At 55.4% G+C, this 17,544-nt stretch overlaps 2 protein-coding genes across 3 annotated transcripts; both read left to right on the forward strand.

Moving 5' to 3' along the window:
• Positions 1-2,351: 2,351 nt before the first annotated feature.
• Positions 2,352-5,759, forward strand: DPM2 (dolichyl-phosphate mannosyltransferase subunit 2, regulatory). The gene is given in 5 exon segments (XM_055400600.2): positions 2,352-2,820; positions 2,822-2,836; positions 3,121-3,210; positions 3,997-4,099; positions 5,087-5,759. Coding segments are annotated over 5 exon segments (429 nt in total). The 5' UTR covers positions 2,352-2,658; the 3' UTR covers positions 5,146-5,759.
• Positions 5,760-8,385: 2,626 nt separating this feature from the next.
• PIP5KL1 (phosphatidylinositol-4-phosphate 5-kinase like 1) lies at positions 8,386-17,269 on the forward strand. 2 transcript variants are annotated; one of them, XM_055400322.2, is made up of 10 exons: positions 8,386-8,480; positions 9,298-9,501; positions 10,699-10,749; positions 10,953-11,107; positions 11,330-11,454; positions 12,272-12,306; positions 12,397-12,452; positions 13,198-13,310; positions 13,607-13,760; positions 16,540-17,266. In XM_055400322.2, exons 1-10 carry the CDS (start codon positions 8,451-8,453, stop codon positions 16,805-16,807), a joined length of 1,191 nt encoding a protein of 396 aa, XP_055256297.1. In that variant the 5' UTR covers positions 8,386-8,450; the 3' UTR covers positions 16,808-17,266. The 2 variants fall into 2 exon arrangements, with proteins under 2 accessions (XP_055256297.1, XP_088697832.1); XM_088841706.1 differs by lacking the exon at positions 8,386-8,480 and having other exon boundaries at positions 9,202-9,501; positions 16,540-17,269.
• The last annotated feature ends 275 nt before the right edge of the window (positions 17,270-17,544 follow it).

The raw sequence follows: 17,544 nt of genomic DNA on the forward strand, positions 1-17,544 counted from the left end.
GTAAGGTCCAAAAAAGTTTGCTCCTTTGGAACACAGTGGGCTTTCCTGGTGGCTCAGACGGTAAGAATTTGTTCAATCCCTGGATCAGGAAGATCCTCTGGAGAAGCGAATGGCTAGCCTGTATTCTTGTCTGTATTCTTGCCTGGAGAATTCCATTGACAGAGAAGCCCGGTGGGCTACAGTCCAATTCAAAAGTCGTGTCTGACTGGGACCCCATGGACTGCAGCACACCAGACACCTCCCTGTCCATTGCCAACTCCTGGAGTTCACTCAAACTCATGTCCATTGAGTTGGTGATGCCATCCAACCATCTCATCCTCTGTCGTCCCCTTCTCCTGCCTTCAATCATTCCCAGCATCAGGGTCTTTTTTAATGAGTCAGTTCTTCACATCGTGTGGCCAAAGTACTGGAGTTTCAGCATCAGTCCTTCCACTGAATATTCAGGACCGATTTCCTTTAGGATGGACTGGTTGGATCTCCCTGCAGTCCAAGGGACTCAAGAGTCTTCTCCAACATCACACCTCAAAAGCGTCAATTCTTCGGCACTCAGCTTTCTTTATAGTCCAACTCTCACATCTATACATGACTACTGGAAAAACCATAGCTTTGACTAGACAGACCTTTGTTGGCAAAGTAACATCTCTGCTTTTTAATGTGCTGTCTAGGTTGGTCATAACTTTCCTTCCAAGGAGTAAGCGTCTTTTAATTTCATGGCTGCAGTCACCATCTTTAGTGAATTTGGAGCCCTCAAAATTAAAGTCAGCCACTGTTTCCCCATCTATTTGCCATGAAGTGATGGGACCGGATGCCATGATCTTAGTTTTCTGAATGTTGAGTTTTAAGCCAACTTTTTCACTCTCCTCTTTCACTTTCATCAACAGGCTCTTTAGTTCTTTGCTTTCTGCCATAAGGGTGGTGTCCTGCGTATCTGAGGTTATTGATATTTCTCCCAGCAATCTTGATTCCAGCTGTGCCTCATCCAGCCCAGCGTTCCTCATGATGTACTCTGCATATAAGTTAAATAAGCAGGGTGACGATATACAGCCTTGACCTACTCCTTTCACTATCTGGAACCAGTCCATGAGGTTGCAGAGTCAGACACGACTAAACACAACTTTCACTTTTGTGTTCCATGCTAAGTGAAAAATCCAGAGAAGGCAATGGCAAGCCACTCCAGTGTTCTTGCCTGGAGAATCCCAGGGACAGGGGAGCCTGGTAGGCTTCCGTCCATGGGGTCACACAGAGTCGGACATGACTGAAGTGATTTAGCAGCAGCAGCAGCAGCAAGTGAAAAATCAGTATATAAATAATGAGGGGAAAATGTTCCTCTCAGCTTTGCGATGGACTCAGACAACCCAAGGAGACAGACGCTGCCAGCAGGAGCAAGCCATGCCTGGTTCAGACTCGAGCTTTGCATGCCCCTGCCCCCCTCCCCTCCAAGTGAAGACAGCACAGGAGAGCCTGGCATCGCCAGATGGGATTCTCTGTAGCACTGCCGAAGTCGCCAAAATCTTAAAGCTGGTTGACTGACTCAAAGCTCCCAGTTGTGCCAAGCCTCACTCTGGGCACTGGGGATACAGACCCTTTCCTCAGGGGGCTCACAGTCAAGTGGGCCAGGTCAACAAGTAAATCAGATAATTAAAACGCAGTGATGGGGCTTCCCTGGTGGCTCACTGGTAAAGAATCTACCTGCCAGTGCAGGAGACACGGTGGGATCCCTGATCCAGGAGGCCCCCACATGCTGCGGAGCAGCTAAGCCCTGTGGGCCGCAAGTAGAGGCTGTGCTCATAGAATCTGCGAGCCGCAGCTACTGAAGCCCGCATGCCCCAGAGCCCCTGCTCTGCAACGAAGAAGCCACGGCAATAAAAGGCTCTGTACGGCAACTAGAGAAAAGCCCTCGCAGCAACGAAGACCCAGCGCAGCCAAATATAAAATTAAAAAAAACAAACGCAGTGACAAGCGTCTTCCTGGTGATGCACTTGGGGCTGTGACGCACAGAGGAAGGGACCCCGGCTCCTCTTTCTCCTCCCACCCTAGGCCGGTCCTTGAACTTTTTCTTTACCTTACCCTCAACAGACACGTTCGGGCCTCGGGGCTAGGAAGTAGCGGTCTCGGGTGCTGGAGTCAGCTCTACACGACTGACTCAGACTGTGATCTGAAAAGCTCTCGCCCCTTTCTTGAGCCTCCTTTTCCCCACCTGAAACAGGGGACTTCTGACCACTCACCCCCATCCTGTTCTGGCTTTAGGACTCTGGGATATTGAGAGATGGGCGTGTTTTTTTCTCGGGCGAGTTCGACAGGACCGAGCACTTGTGTCTCGGTTCCTCAATTCGGTCTCACTGCCGAGAGATTCCGGAGAAGGCAATGGCAAGCCACTCCAGTACTGTTGCCTAGAAAATCCCATGGATGGAGGAGCCTGGTAGGCTGCAGTCCGTGGGGTCACTAAGGGTCGGACACGACTGAGTGACTTCACTTTCACTTTTCACTTTCACACATTGGAGAAGGAAATGGCAACCCACTCCAGTGTTCTTGCCTGGAGAATCTCAGGGACGGGAGAGCCTGGTGGGCTTCCGTCTATGGGGTCGCACAGAGTCGGACACGACTGAAGTGACTTAGCAGCAGCAGCAGCAGCCGAGAGATTCGGGAACGCGTCACAAAATGTCCTCGAGAAACTACATTTCCCGACATGCAAAGAGGAGGCGGTGCCCGGCGACGTGGTCCCGGACCAGCCTGAGGACTACGACTCCCGGCGTGCCCCGCGGCCCAAGGCTGGAAGGGCCCGGATCCGGAACCGGATGGGGCTTGCGTCTCCGGTGCCTGAAGCGCTGGGGAAATGGTGAGCGTGAGGCCGAATATCGGCAATGGGGCGTCTGGCGGGTAGGATCCTGGGTCTGCTCAGGAGCTGGGGCTTGAGCACTCGGAGTCGGTATCGGTCTCCCGCCGTCCCATCGTACGAGTGATAGACTTTGGCCCGGTACTCTCTTTCCCGACCTAGAAAAGACACCTAGTCAGCCACGTCACATATGTTAGCTGAGTAAATGGGCGTGATCTGGCCGCAATGACTCCCCTCCTTCCTAAACGGAGGATCTCTTCCTCAGTTGAATCGTCCCTTTTCTGCAGGCCACGGGAACAGACCAGGTGGTGGGACTCGGCCTCGTCGCCCTTAGCCTGATCATCTTCACTTATTACACCGCCTGGGTAATTCTCTTGGTATGTGTGCTTCCCCGCCCTCCCTCACCTCCCATCCCTGGATCTTGAAGCCAACTCCTCACATCATTTTAGCAGGCACTGTTCTCGGTGCTGTCACTGCATATCTCATGAAAGCTCCAGGACAGCACTATGAGGAAGATGGTAACAGGTGTCCCTATTTTATAGACGAAGAAGCAGAAGCTCAAGGGGAAGGCTCAGGGTGGAATCCTTAATCACTCCACTGCGAAGTCCTGTCCTTGATTTGCTTTGCTTTTGATGGGAGTTCTAGTCCTTCTAGTTATCCTGTGGGCGCTTGGGCATGACAATCCTAGTGGATTTTGTGAGAGTGTTTAGCAGTTGTTTTCCCCGTGGGAAATTTTTTTTGGCTACTGCTTTAAAAGTGCAGTGTTTGTTTGGAGGGCAAAATCTTGCAGAAGTTGGTATCCTTTGGAGAAAAATGTTAGTAAAGAAAACCTTGGAGTCCTGGTTGGGAATCACTCGCAGATTCCTCGTGTCCCCTTTGTCCCTGCTAAGCTGTGAGGGCCTTAGGGCAAGTCCTTTGTCTTCTGTTCCCTTCCAGGTCCCTAGCCCCAACTTTGGGTGAGTACCAGTCAAGTGCCCAGTACACAACCATTAGATAACTGAAGGAAGGGAACAAACCAAGGCACCCAGAGTGCTGTCATCTTAGAGAAAAGCAAATGCAGTGCTTTGATGGGGTCAACCCTGAGATGGAGGAGGTGGGCTGTTTGGACTTGGGGAGCTGAGCAGAGCAAGGAACACTCACTAGAGCTCTGCCTTTGATGCCAGCCATTCATCGACAGTCAGCATGTCATCCACAAGTATTTCCTGCCCCGAGCCTATGCCATTGCTATCCCACTGGCCGCCGGCCTCCTGCTGCTCCTCTTTGTGGGTAAGTTCCCCCAACCCTGGACAGGGTGTCTCGGGGACCCCATGACCCCCTACCAACCCCGAACATGCTGCTACTCTTAATCACTCACTGTACATCTGCTTGAGGCTCTTTACCACCAACTCACGTCCTGGAGTTTCCCTGTTCATCCTTCAGCGCTGTAAGTCAGTCTTCCCAGAGCCTCAGACTCACTGGAATCTAATGGGATGTCTCCCTCTTTCTTGCTCCCTCCACCGCCTCCGCCACCGCCGCTCTGCTTACACCTCCATCACCTCTCACCCGCTTGTCACCCTGGTTCACGATTCCTGCATCTCTCTGCCTCCCAGAGTCTAGTGTGTGGGCCTTATAGGGGCAGGGACTGTGGCTTTATCATTACTGTGTCCTCACCCCAAGCACAAGCTAGGCACTGAGTTGGTGCTCAAGAAAGTGGTTTGGATAAATCAACAATTACCGGTCTGGATGATGGGGTAGGTGGATGATGGATGCTGAGTGGGTGGGTGGTTAGGTAGATGAACAGGTGGTTGGGTAAGTAGATAGATAGTTGGGCGGATCTTATTCCCTGTAGAATCAGAAATGCTAAACTCAGCAAATTGCCTGTGGTAGTCACTCAGCTGATGTTTGTTGAATGAGTGCAGGGAGAAGTGTGGCTTGATGAGTGATTAGGGAAATGGCCTCCAGGGCGTGGCCCCCTGTGTGGGTCACTGCCATGCTTGGGTCCTGCTGTGGCCTCCCTGGGCTTCCCTTGTGGCTCAGCTGGTAAAGAATCTGCCTGCATTGTGGGACCTGGGTTCGATCCCTGGGTTGGGAAGATCCCCTGGAGAAGGGAATGGCTACCCACTCCAGTATTCTGGCCTGGAGAATTCCATCGACTGTGTAGCCCTTGGGGTCACAAAGAGTCGGACACAACTGAGCGACTTTCACTTCACTTTCTGACCTCCCAGCAGTCCCGAGCCAGGATCTTACCTGCCTTTTTTGGTCTGTGTATTCCAGGTATATTCATCACCTACGTGATGCTGAAGAACCAGAAAGATACCAAAAAGGCTCAGTGAAGGCCCAGCAGGAATGAGGCTGCTGGCCCCTTCTCTGCTTCTTCTCCAGGGCAGACCCAACGGGGCTGCCCACAGGACCCATCCAGGCACTGAGGCCCCCTCAAGCCTGATTGCCCTGCAAACACCCCTGTGGGATGGAAGCTGTTCAGGACTCACCCCTGGCTGACCAGGGCCTCTGCTCCTCCTTCCAGAAGCCAGGGAGAAGTACCTGGAAGTCTCCATCTCACTCCCCTCCTGGCTTAGGGCCTGGAACGTGCTGGTCCCCCTCCACATAAACACACACCCCACCTTCAGACTCCCTATCAGTTTTCCCGCTGGGTTCTACACTTGCCTCAGTTTCCTTCTTGTCACATGATGGTGTTGGACTTGGCAGGTTCTGGGGCGTCACATGGCCTCTCCCCACATGTCCTGCTCCTCCACAAAGGAGCCTTCCCAGGTCTGACATGGCCCCAGACCCGCAAGGATTTCTGGATCTGGAGAGCCGAGAGGGAGGTCCTGACCCCTAGGGGGCCCCAGGGGGTCTCCCCAGATTGACTGCTTCTCCTGGAGGCCCAGCCCCCCAGCCTCAGTGCTGACCTGATGGGAGAGCTGAACAATAAACATCGTTGTCTTTGTCTCAGTGCCATCCCTGACCCGAGGAGCTCAGGGGCCTGCAGCTGGCCTTTGTATTGGTCTCAGATCAGGAGACACTGCTTTGTGCAATGAGGGTGCCTTGGGTGCCTCCTGGATTATCCCTGTGCTGGACACAGGACAAAGCAGGGGCCAGGACCGAAGTGGATCTGGCCTGGTGCAGCTCATGGCGGGGGAGTCTGGAGGCGTGGCCATCTGCCAAACGTCACATCAGGCTCTACCTCGCCTCCCCTGTGCCAGCCCAGCCAGTGGGCACTGGTATATTAAGGACCCTCAGACCCCTAAAAGCCCAAGTCCATCATCTGTCTTGTACCTAGCAGCCCAACTTAGAGTGGCTCTGAGCAGAGGGCCGCTGTGAGCCAGAGCAGGGCTGTTTCTACGGTGTTCCAGTTGACTGGTCCAGGCCTCAGCTCGAGCCCCTGGCAGTCCCACCATGCCCCTCTGGGCAGCCAGCTCTCCCATTCACAGTGTGAGCCTCCACCTCCACCCCTCACTTCCTTGGGCACTCATTCTTCCTCCAGTTAGCAGAGGTGTCCCGCCCCCCTCATCAGAGGAAAGATCCCAACTGCAGGCACACCTGCCCTGTCCTTATCTGTTCCCCTCCCCATCCTCCAGTCCAGGCTGAGCTGCCCTCCTGGACTCTGGGTCCTGTCCTCTCCCACCACTGTGGCAAGAGCCTGCTATCTGATGAGCCCTCTCAGGGGAACAGCCTCTGCCTCTCAACATGATCCTCCGGTGTTAAAAGTGTTAACAGGCTCCGTATAAGGGACCCTCCATCCACCCATTAACTCCTTCTAGGTCTGTCCCTGTCTCTCTTCACAACCAAACTTCCCCAGAGGGTGTCCACCTCTGCCCCCTGTGTTTCCTCTCCTCCCACTGTGCTTGGCAGCTTTCCAGGAGGGCTGCACTTAGACCACCAGTGATGTCCAGTCTTTACATCAGAGGCGTGTTCCTTGACCTGCCACATTTGGTCAGTGACATTCCGTGCCCTCCCCCCCGCTGGGTGCATTCTTAGATGCCGGATGACCCATTTTCTCTCATGTTCCTGCTCCTCTCTCCTGCCGTGAGAGGGTAGGTTTCTCAGGACTCAGTCACAGGCCTTTTCACCCCACACTCTTAGGGGCGACCTATCCTCACCCAGGCTTGCTTCCAGCCCAGCTTTCTCCTGAGCCCAAAGGTGTTGCATGTGTGCCAGCTGGCCACCTGACATCCCTGTCAGATGTCACACCTTGGCTTTCCTCTTCCACCCCACATCCACCAGACCCAAATCCTATCAATTCTTGCCATTTCTTCCCCCGCCCCAGTCACCTTCCTGATGCAAAGCCACCATCCTCTGCCCTAAATCACCAAAGGTGTCCTCACTTTTCTCCCCACTCTCCCACAATGGCCCCCTCAAATCCACCTGCATGACAACCAGTGACCTTTGGAAAACATTTGAGTTTCTTTCTTACTTTTCCTGAGCATCTTTCTCACACATTGCTTCTTTGGGTTCCCATCTCTCTCCTCCCATGGCTGACAAGAGCCTCCATGCTCCCTTCTGAACTCTCCTCCAGCCATACTGGCCTTTCATTTCTTGGGAGTCACTGAGGTTCTGTGTACATCCTACCTGCACTGGTTCAGCATATACCGGTCTCTCAAACACCAGTTTGTGCCAGGTCACTGAACCAGGAAAGGAGCCTGCCCTCCTTGCACTCTGTGGGTGGGGGAGAGGGGGATGTAATAAATAAATGAACAAGACAGTCGCTGACAGTGTTAAGCATGATGAAGAAAATAAAAGTGATGTGATCATGACTGAGGGGAGGGGACACTCAGTAGGGCAAGGTGATAAGGAATAAAGCAAATCGGGTGTGTGAGTGGTATTGGGGCGAGGTGGGGGGGTACTTCAGGCAGAAGGAACAGCACCTGCAAAAGCCTGGAGGTTTGAAAGAGGGCCGAGAGCCCCTGTGGCTGTGTATTGGGTGCAGGGAGAGTGAGTTGAGAGGAGTCTGAAGAGTGGGCAGTCGGGCCTGGGTCCGTACTGGGAGGTTTGGACTTTGTTTCAGTGCCTTGGGAAACCACTGGAGGCTTCGAGCCCGACAGTGACATCATCCGATTTAAGCTTTTAAAAGCTCACGCTGGCAGCTGTGTTCCTCTCACCCTAAAATCTGCCCTCCCCAGCTCCCCCGCCCCCCTCCCACACCCCGGCCTACACTGCTCCTGGCCCATAGTGAGTGTTCAAAATAAGTGTTGAATGAATACATGCCCCTGACTTCCTGTGTGACCTGGAGGTAGTCACTTTTCTCACTAGACCTCAGTTTCCTTACCCGAAATACGGTCTGTGGGATTTTCATGCCAGTGGGTGGGCGGAACTGGATTTAGGTTACCGGCCTCCCGAACTCCCCGAGATCTGAGTCTCCCACATTCGGAAGGGAATGGGGGGTGGGGGTCTTCACACCACAGAGACCCTAACCAACGCGCGGCGGCCCCGCCCCGCCTGGACCGCGGTCCGAAGGATGCTGCAGCCCCGGAGGCGGGACCCGCAGGCGATCCCCGGCGCCCCCTTTCGGATTGGGTGCAGCCGTGACCGGAACCGCTCGATTGGTCGATCCAGAAGCAGGGGCGGGGCCCGGCTCCTGCTGCGGGGCTACCCGGCAGCGGGGGACGCGGCCGGAGCCCGGGGAGTTGCTGCGGGGGCGATGGCCGCGCCGAGCCCGGGGCCCCGCGAGGTAGGTGCAGACCCGAGAGAGGACAGACAGGAAAGGAAAGGGTTGGAGAGCAGGGGCCGGGTCTCCCCGCCCTGTAAGGGGCGGACACATCCCCATCCAAACCCAGGAGGGGTCCTGCACTTGGGCGGGACTGGGACACGCCCCACATGGGGCTGCTGGTCTGAAGTGGGGAGTCCGGCGGGTTTTCCACGAGAACTTGCTTGGTTTCCTCATTGTAAAATGGAGACAATAATAAAAGCGTCTCCTTCATAGGGCTGTTAGGAGGTCAAGCTCTCAGCTAGGGCTGGGCTCATGGTGGGTGCCGACTGAGGATGGGTCAGAAGCTGTGACCTCAGCTTTGTGGGGACCTGCCGCGCCGGACTGGAGGAATTCGGCGTAGACGAGTAGAATAGATGACTCAACCACTGACATCACAGCTCCTACTATAAGGAGATCCTGTGCACGGTGCTCAGACTCAACAGTAACAACAGTTAATACCAGCCACGAAGGAGTTATTGCAGTTCTCAGTTTACAGACCAGAAAGCGAGGTGCAGAAAGGTTAGCTGATTTACCTAAGGTTACTCAGCTAGTGAGAGGCTGCGGAACGCATGCTCTACCCGCCGATAATAAGAACCATCACTGTGAGTGCTGACTGAATGCCAGGCACGGTCCTCTCACAACGCGCCGTGAGGGGGGTACAGCCTTTTCTGCGTTTTACCACTAAGGGAACTGAGGCAGAGAGATGAGGAGAGAGCTGACAGTGATGTGGGACTCAGACCAGGGCGCTGTGGGGCGCTGGCTGCCCCATGCTGACTGCTTCTGGGGCCTCCCACCACAGATCCTGGCCCCCTCCCCAGAGGCTGGACGCAGAGCAGCTGCTTCAAGCTCTGGCCACCGTGGTCTCCTCTGGCGTCTACGAGACAAGCAGTGTCGCCTGGGACTGTTTGAGATTGGCCCCGGGCACGAGCTGCACCAGGTGATGTGCCTGATGCAGGCGGGGCTGTGGGCTGCCACTCAAGTGTCCATGGACCACCCGCCCACGGTGAGTGGCCAGTTCTGTGCACCTCCACTAACAGCGAGACCAGACTGATGCCCCGTCCTGCTAATAATGCAGGGCTGGGGATCAGAGCAGGCCAGATAGAAGGGGAGGAAGGCTGAGAAGGGGAGGGACTCGGTGCAGGGAAAGAGGGACATTTCTGGGCTGAGGCCAGGAAGCCAGAAAGCCCAAGGTGTGTTGAGGGTGTGAGGAAGCCCTTGAACCCACGTGGTGGATGTGTGATCTAGGTGGGTGTCTGCCTCTCTTTAGGCCTCAGTGTCTCCATCTGTATAATGGGTGGGAGGGATTGTACTCCTTGGTCTCTGAGGTCCTCCCTTTCCGCCAGGGTGTGCAGTTGAGAAGGGACCCCACCCCCACCCTACCAGCTCCACCCATGTTCCCCAGAGCTCTGGCTAGGGCCAGGCTGGCTCAGCAGAAAGGGTCGCCCACTGCAAGCTCAGCAGCTGGACGGCCCCGGGTGAGCATGTGTGTCATTTGTGTGTGTGCATACATGTGCAGTGTGACCCCATCCTTGCACAGGGACCTGGAGGTGCAGGGAGATGCAGGAGTCCTCTAAATCTCATCACCTGCTGAAAATCTTGCAGGGTTCCCCAATTCTCAGCATGGTCTCAGCGTCCTGCTGGCTCAAGCTCAAGGGCTATCTGTCCAACCTCATTCTCAGTCCACCCCTCCCTTATTCTCTTCAGACTCGGCCTCTCCTCTTCCCAGTGGCCATCGCTGCTGTCCCCCCTGCTATGAGCACCTTGCTCCCCGTCTTCACTACCCTCACATTTCATCTTAGGGGGAACCTCCTCCAGGAAGCTTTCTCTGATCCTGCTCCTCCCAGGCTCAGTCAGGCAGGTCCCTAAGCTTCAAGCCCACCCCCTTTTACTGGGAGGGCGTCCGGCGACACTTTGGCCAGCATGTGTCTGGGCACATGTGCCAGGCTCTAACTCAGAGACTGGTGTGGGGGACTCAGCAGTGAATAAGACACACCTGGGACCTGCCCTGGCTCACTCTTCCTCCAGCTCTGGGAGGGCTGGCCGTCTCCCTGCTCAACTCAGGCACACCCGGATTAGTCCCCAGCAGCTGGAGGAACCACTTGGTGGGGAAGTGGGGGAGGCCAGGTGCCAGACCCTGGGAGACCCTGGGCTGGCAGCGCCGGCTGAGACTTGCCCTGGGCCCCTCTGCTCCTTGCTCCAGGGGCTGCCCACGGAGGAGGATTTTTCCGAAGTCCTGACCCAGGTTCATGAGGTAGGAAGCCCAAGCCCGCCGCATGGGAGGGAATGTGCTCAGCTCTCCTCCAACGCAGCCGCATCACTTGCAGTGGGAGCGATGGCTCGACCCCCGGGTCTTGCAGAAAGGGTGTGCTTAACCCTGACTCTCCCGCGGGAGGGCCAACTGCACACCCCTGGGCACCGGGGGACACTCTTGGGGGCTGTTCTTGCTCCTCGCAGGGCTTCGAGCTGGGCACCTTGGCTGGCCCCGCCTTCGCCCGGCTGCGGCGCTCCCTGGGGCTGGCCGAGGAGGACTACCAGGCCGCGCTGGGTCCCGGCCGCCCCTACCTGCAGTTCCTCAGCACCTCCAAGAGCAAGGCCAGCTTCTTTCTGTCGTGAGCTGGTGGCAGGGTGGGGAATGGCGGGAGGAGTGGTGTCTTGGGAGGGGGTGTCGAGGGAGGGGGTGCGCTTGAGGATAGAGAGAATGGCCAGGTTAGGTTGGGTCAGGTCCAGATAGCGGGCCGATCTGGAGATGGCCGGGGACAGGAGGCCAGACGGGCGGTGGGGAGGCGGCTCCTGACCGGCCCGGACAGTGACCTCTCCGTCCCGCCCCTCAGCCACGACCAGCGCTTCTTCCTGAAGACCCTGCGGAGCCGGGAGGTGCAGGCGCTGCTCGCCCACCTGCCCCGCTACGTGCACCACCTTCAGCGACACCCACACTCCCTGCTCGCACGGTTGCTGGGTACGACCTGTCCGAGACCCGGGACTGCAGGGAGCGGGGAGGGGTGAGGAGAGAGGGCGGGAAGGGGAGGGGTCGGAGAGTGGGAAGGTTCCAGGATCGGGGGTGGTGGGGGAGCGTAGGGGACCTGAGTCCGAGCAGGGCGGAGGGCATTAGGCAATAGAAAGTGAAAAGTGATGTCGCTCAGTCGTGTCCGACCCTTAGCGACCCCATGGACCGCAATCTACCAGGCTCTTCCGTCCATGGGATTTTTCAGGCAAGAGTACTGGAGTAGGCAACAGAGGCGGGGGCCAAGTCCAGTGGGGAGGCGGGTCCCAGACAGCAATGCACGAGGGGGCGGGGTCGATAGGCGGGGCCACGAGCTGGGTGGGGCCCAAAGGGGGCGGGATTGGGGTTGGACAGTGACCAGAGGAAGCTTTGTGGGCCTGTTAGTCTCTCAGTAGTGTCTCTCTGCGACCCCATGGACGGTAGCCCGTCAGTCTCCTCTGTCCATGGGATTCTCCAGGCAAGAATACTAGAGTGTGTAGCCGTTCCCTTCCCCAGGGGATCTTCCTGACCCACGGCTCGAACCCAAGTCTCCTGCATTGCAGGCAGATTCTTAACCGTCTGAGTCGCCCATTTGGGGCTAAATCTAGAAACAGGTCAAGTCGGGACACCACCCTCAATTTGGGGAAGGGAGGGGTCCGGGGGCGCGGCCTGGAGGCTTGGGATGAGGCAGATCTCGAAGAGGAGGCGTGGCCTGAAACTGGCACTGGACAGGATGGACCCGGGGGGCGTATCCGAGTTTGCGCCCCTCACCTGACGCCCTCTCCCCTTCCAGGAGTGCACAGTCTGCGGGTGGCTCGGGGAAAGAAGGTGGGTGAGGCCGAGCCGAGTGGGCCGGGCTGGAGGGGGCGGCGGGAGGGTGAGCCCCTGTCTCCTCTCACTCCCTACTCCCGTCCCCAGAAATACTTCATCGTCATGCAGAGCGTGTTCTATCCCGCCGGCCGCATCTCTGAGAGGTGAGTCGGCCTCCCAGCCCCGCCCAGAATGTACCACCTGAAGCGCCCACACTCGTGGGATAGACAGCGAAAGATCGATCCCAAGATTTCTTGACGGGTCCGAGACCGTGATCCCCACGACCAACGTCTCTTGAGCGCTTAGGAGGCAATGGGTGCTGTGTTGAGTCATTTGCATTCATCATCTTCCTTCCCAGAATATCTCTGAGGGGTAGGTGTCCTTATCATCCCCATTTTGCGGATGAGAAATTGAGGAGGGGAAATCTACATAGCTACTGTGCTAGAAGCAGGGATTCAAACCCAGCCTCTGATTGGACGCGGCCCTCTGAGCCTCCTAGTCCCGCCTCCTCTGCCACCAGAGCTCCACATTGTGCTCCCCAGGGGCTGCAGACCTCCCACAGGCCCTTGTGGTTCTGCGAGTAGTGTGGGCCCACTGTGTCGGATACCCCATGGATGACAAGGTGCCAAGAGGCAGGCACAGGCAGGGGGAAAGGCTGGACTGGTGTTCAGCCTGAGTTGGAATCCCTGCTCTGCCCTTTAGTCACTGTGTGGTCTTGGACAAATTGAAAAACCTTTCTGAGGTTTTTTTCTTCATCTCTAACAAGGGCACGGTAATGGACTGGGGTTGTGCTGAGAATCTGAACAGTCACCCAGTGGCTGCTCTTGTTTCTTATCACCTTGTGAGCTTTCCTGTGTGTCTCAAGTCTGTATAAAGTGGAATTCTGTCTCCCCCACCCCTCACCTCCAGGTATGACATCAAGGGCTGCGAGGTGAGCCGTTGGGTGGAGCCTGCCCCTGAGGGCAGCCTCCTTGTCCTGGTGCTGAAAGACCTCAACTTTCAGGGCAAGACCATCAATCTGGGTGAGCCATAGGGCGGTCACTGCTTGCTGTTCCTCTGTTTAGGGTGAAGTTAGAAGGGTGTCCTTGGCACTATCCTCTGCCCGAGTCATTAACAGCCTAGATTCTGGAGTCAAGTGGAGAATCCTAGTTCCGTGACTCTCTAGCTAGGTTACTAAGGCAAATTACAGATGAGTTTGCCCATCTGTGAATTGGGACAGTAATGTCTCCTGCCCTCCCAGGGCAGGTGCGTGTGGAGCCCGCAGCACCTTGCCCGGCACCCGACGAGCACTCAGGTGGGGGCACTGATGCTCCGGCAGGGCCCCAGCGGAGCTGGTTCCTCCGTCAGATGGAATTGGATACCGCCTTCCTCCGGGAGCTCAATGTACTGGATTACAGCCTCCTGATGGCCTTCCAGCTTCTTCATGAGGATGAGAGGGGCCCAGGCAGTAGCCTTATCTTCCGCACAGCCAGGTGGGCCCCCCAGAGGCAACAGCAAGAATGAGGTGATGAGAGCATGGAAAAGACAGATGGTGTGGTGGGAGAAACAACACAGACAAAGGTTCGAAGAATGGGAAGTGCAGTATTTGTGTGTATGTGTGTACATGCTGTCGGGGGGGCGGAGGAGGGGAGTGGAGAGCTGGAGAAGCCTGGCCATGCTGGGGGGGGCGGAGGAGGGGAGTGGAGAGCTGGAGAAGCCTGGCCATGCTGGGGGGGGCGCGGAGGAGAGGAGTGGAGAGCTGGAGAAGCCTGGCCATGTTGGGGGGGGCGGAGGAGGGGAGTGGAGAGCTGGAGAAGCCTGGGCAGCAGGAGTGGTGGGCACAGGTGGATCACGGCCGGGGAAAGACCAGGTGAGATCCAGTTGGATGAAGGCTTCAGTGTTGATTTGAAGAATCTGCCCATTTTCCAGAAGGTGATGTGGAGTCATTGAAGATTTCATTTTTGCCTTAGAAAGAGCCCTTGCCCCTTGACCTGGTCATTTCACTTCGAGGACCCTGAAGTCATCACCACTGGCACCATCCTCATGTTGCCTTCCTCTTGCGTGCAGTCAGTCCTTGCATGCTGACAATGAGGTTTTGAGAGGATGGGTTCATTCCCATTTTAGAGATGTGAAAACTGAGCCTCAGAGGGAGGAAATGAAGTTGTAGAATGACTTTTGAGGATTCATGTTAGTGCTTGGTTAGTTACTTGGATTTCAGTCCTCCAAGGCCCACTTTTGTAGTTGAACAGAATTACTCAGGGCTGCCCTGGCAGTTCGGTGGTAAAGAATCTGCCTGCAGTGCAGGAGACCTGGGTTCAATCCCTGGACTGGGAAGATCCCCTGGAAAAGGGCGTGGCACCCCACTCCAGTATTCTTGCCTGGAGAATCCCATGGACAAAGGAATCTATTAGCCTGCAGTCCATGGGGGTCACAAAGAGTCAGATACGACTGAGCTACTAACACTTTCACTTTCGCTTTTCAGAAATATTTAGGCATTAAGATAGGCCCTTCTTGGAAAATAAGAAAGGAAGGAAGTTCATTGATTTGGTGGGTGGACAAATGTAAAGTGATGTCCACTCACCCAGCCCCCAGCCCCACCCTTTGGAGGAAGACCTTCTAATGGGTGAGTCTTGGGCACAACCCAAGGTAATGGCTCCCCATGAAACCTGTGACTTGGTGGACACATCCTGACCGGGTAGTGGAATGCCCGCCATGGGGTACAGATGCGCCTAAGTCTGCCCATCCAAGCTAGAGTAAACCCAAGTTCGCGTACAGTGATTGTTATTCTTGAAGTTTTCCAAGCTGACTGGTAAATGGCCACAGCCCCGCTTCCACCCAGACCCCAGCCCCTCATTCAGAACCTACCATCCCCAGGTTAACCCTGCCATTGCAGAAAGTACCAGTATTCTGTTCAGGCGCCCAGACCACTCTGTTCAGATTGGTTGGTGCCTGGGGTGGAAGGGAGCTTTCTTTGATTGGCTTTTCCCCCCAAGACCGGGGCAGGGCAGGAATAAAGCCCCCAGCGACCCCCTGACCCCCTACTCACTAAGTTGCACCATCACAAGAGGACAAAGTCATGGAATTGAGACTTCTCTGACTTGGATTGGGGGCCCCTGCCAGAGGCATCTTCTGATTTGGAATACAATTTGAGGCAAAAAGACACACCGTCTGCAAACTTGGGTTGGACTTTTTCTGCAAGGTTTCAACTCTGCCACTCTGAAACTTTCAGGGTTGGATGACCCCAAACAGCAGTTTTGGAAATACCTAAATACGGTGTGGTGTGTGCATGCTCAATCATGTCTGACTCTTTGCGACCCCATGGACTGTAGCCCTCCTGGCTCCTCTGTCCATGAAATTTTCCAGGCAAGGATACTGGAGTGGGTTACCATTTCCTTCTCCAAGGGATCTTCCCAACCCAGAAATTGAACCCGTATCTCCTGCATTGCAGGCAGATTCTTTACTGTTTGGGCCATCAGGGAAGCCCACCCAAATATGGGACTTACCCAAAGTGATGTGGTACTTAAATGTAGAGCCAGAGTCTGTGTGACCCAAATGCTAGATATCAGCACTATCCAGTAGAAAGTTAATGCTAGCCACACAGGTAGTTTTAAATTTTCTAGTAGCCTCATTTTAAAGAGTAAAAAGAAGGACTTCCCTGGCAGTCCAGTGGTTAAGACTTTGCCTTCTAATGAAGGGAGTGCGGGTTCAATACCTGGTGGGGGAACTAAGATTCCACATGCCTTGGGGCCAAAAGACCAAACCAAAACAAAAAGCAGTACATGTGACAAATTCAATAAAGACTTTAAAAAATCTTAATAAATAAATAAAAAGTAAAAAGAAATAGGTAAAAATAATTTTAATTGCATATTTCCCTTACTTCATACACCCAAACTTTGATCTTTTTGTCATCTAATCAATGTAAACATTTTATCTTACATTCTTTTTCTCATACTGTCTTGGAAATTCAGTACTTTTTTTTCCTTTTCTTTTTTCCAGTTTGTATTTTACACTAACCATGCATCTCAGTTGGGATTGCCCACATTGAAACGCTCAAGGGCCATACGTGGCTAGCTGGTGGCTGCATGGCGGGCAGCTCAGCTTTTAGCCTGTCAATTGCAGTTCACTCAGCCACCCAGTTTATCTGACATCACAGGCCAGGGCACACAGGAGGTGTGGGGATGACCCAGGGGCAGCCTGGCCTGGGCTGACAGGGTCCATTGACTGGGGGTCCTCGGAGGAGACAGTTACCTCACCTCCCCTGTCGGCCCCCAGGTCTATACGAGGGGCGCAGAGCGCCGAGGAGTCGGGAGCCCAGAACCGCCGGCTGCTGCCCGACGCCCCCAACGCCCTACACATCGTGGACGGGCCGGAGCATCGCTATTTCCTAGGCCTGGTGGACCTCACCACGGTCTACGGGCTCCGCAAGCGGCTGGAGCAGCTGTGGAAGACGCTGCGCTACCCAGGCCGGACCTTCTCAACCGTCAGCCCGGCTTGCTACGCCCGTCGCCTCTGCCAATGGGTGGAGGCGCACACCGAGTGACCGGCGCCCAGCCGCTCTCTCCCCGTCTGGACAAATGGGACCATGCCGAGGACGCGGGTTCCAGCCTGGCCCCGGGCAGCGGGTCGGGCTCCTCTCGCCTGCCGTTCCTCCGGTTGGCCTCCAGAGGGCGGCATCCCCTAATTAATATTATGAACTCATTTTGCTGGGGAATGCTGTGCCTGGCATTGTGCCAGGGACACCCCTAACGTGAGATTATTTAATCCTAAAAAAAAAAAAAAGCTATTATTCTTTTTTACAGACCATGAAATGAAGGCTCAGGGGGTGAAGGGACTGAGCAAAATCATTCAGCAATAAATGCGAGAACCAAGACTCAACTATGCCTTTTGGACTCAGGAGCTGTATTCTTATTCATCAGCTCTCACAGTCCTGTCCTCGCTGGGGAACAGGGTGGCTGAAACCTCCAAGTCCAGCCTGTTCTTCGTCCAGATGGGGAAACTGAGGCCCAAAGACTTTAAGGGACTCATGCACGGGTAAGTGGCAAGGCCAGCCCAAGAACCCAAGCCTCCCAATACCCACCCCCCCAACCCAGGCTCAAGCAGGACCCAGTGGCCGCCCTCTGGGGTGGCCCCCCTATATCCTGCACAGGTGGGAGGAAGTGGGGCATTGAGGGGGGGCGCTTCAGCTCTAGGAAACATTAGACTGGGGTCCACTATTGATCTTGAGTAAGTTCTGCCTTCCTCTGGGAGTCACTTTAACCACCTGTGAAATGGGAGCAG

The sequence above is a fragment of the Moschus berezovskii genome, chromosome 11 (assembly GCF_049115385.1).
Source record: "Moschus berezovskii isolate FMDL1 chromosome 11, NW_MosBer_1.0, whole genome shotgun sequence".
NCBI classification, from domain to species: domain Eukaryota; kingdom Metazoa; phylum Chordata; class Mammalia; order Artiodactyla; family Moschidae; genus Moschus; species Moschus berezovskii.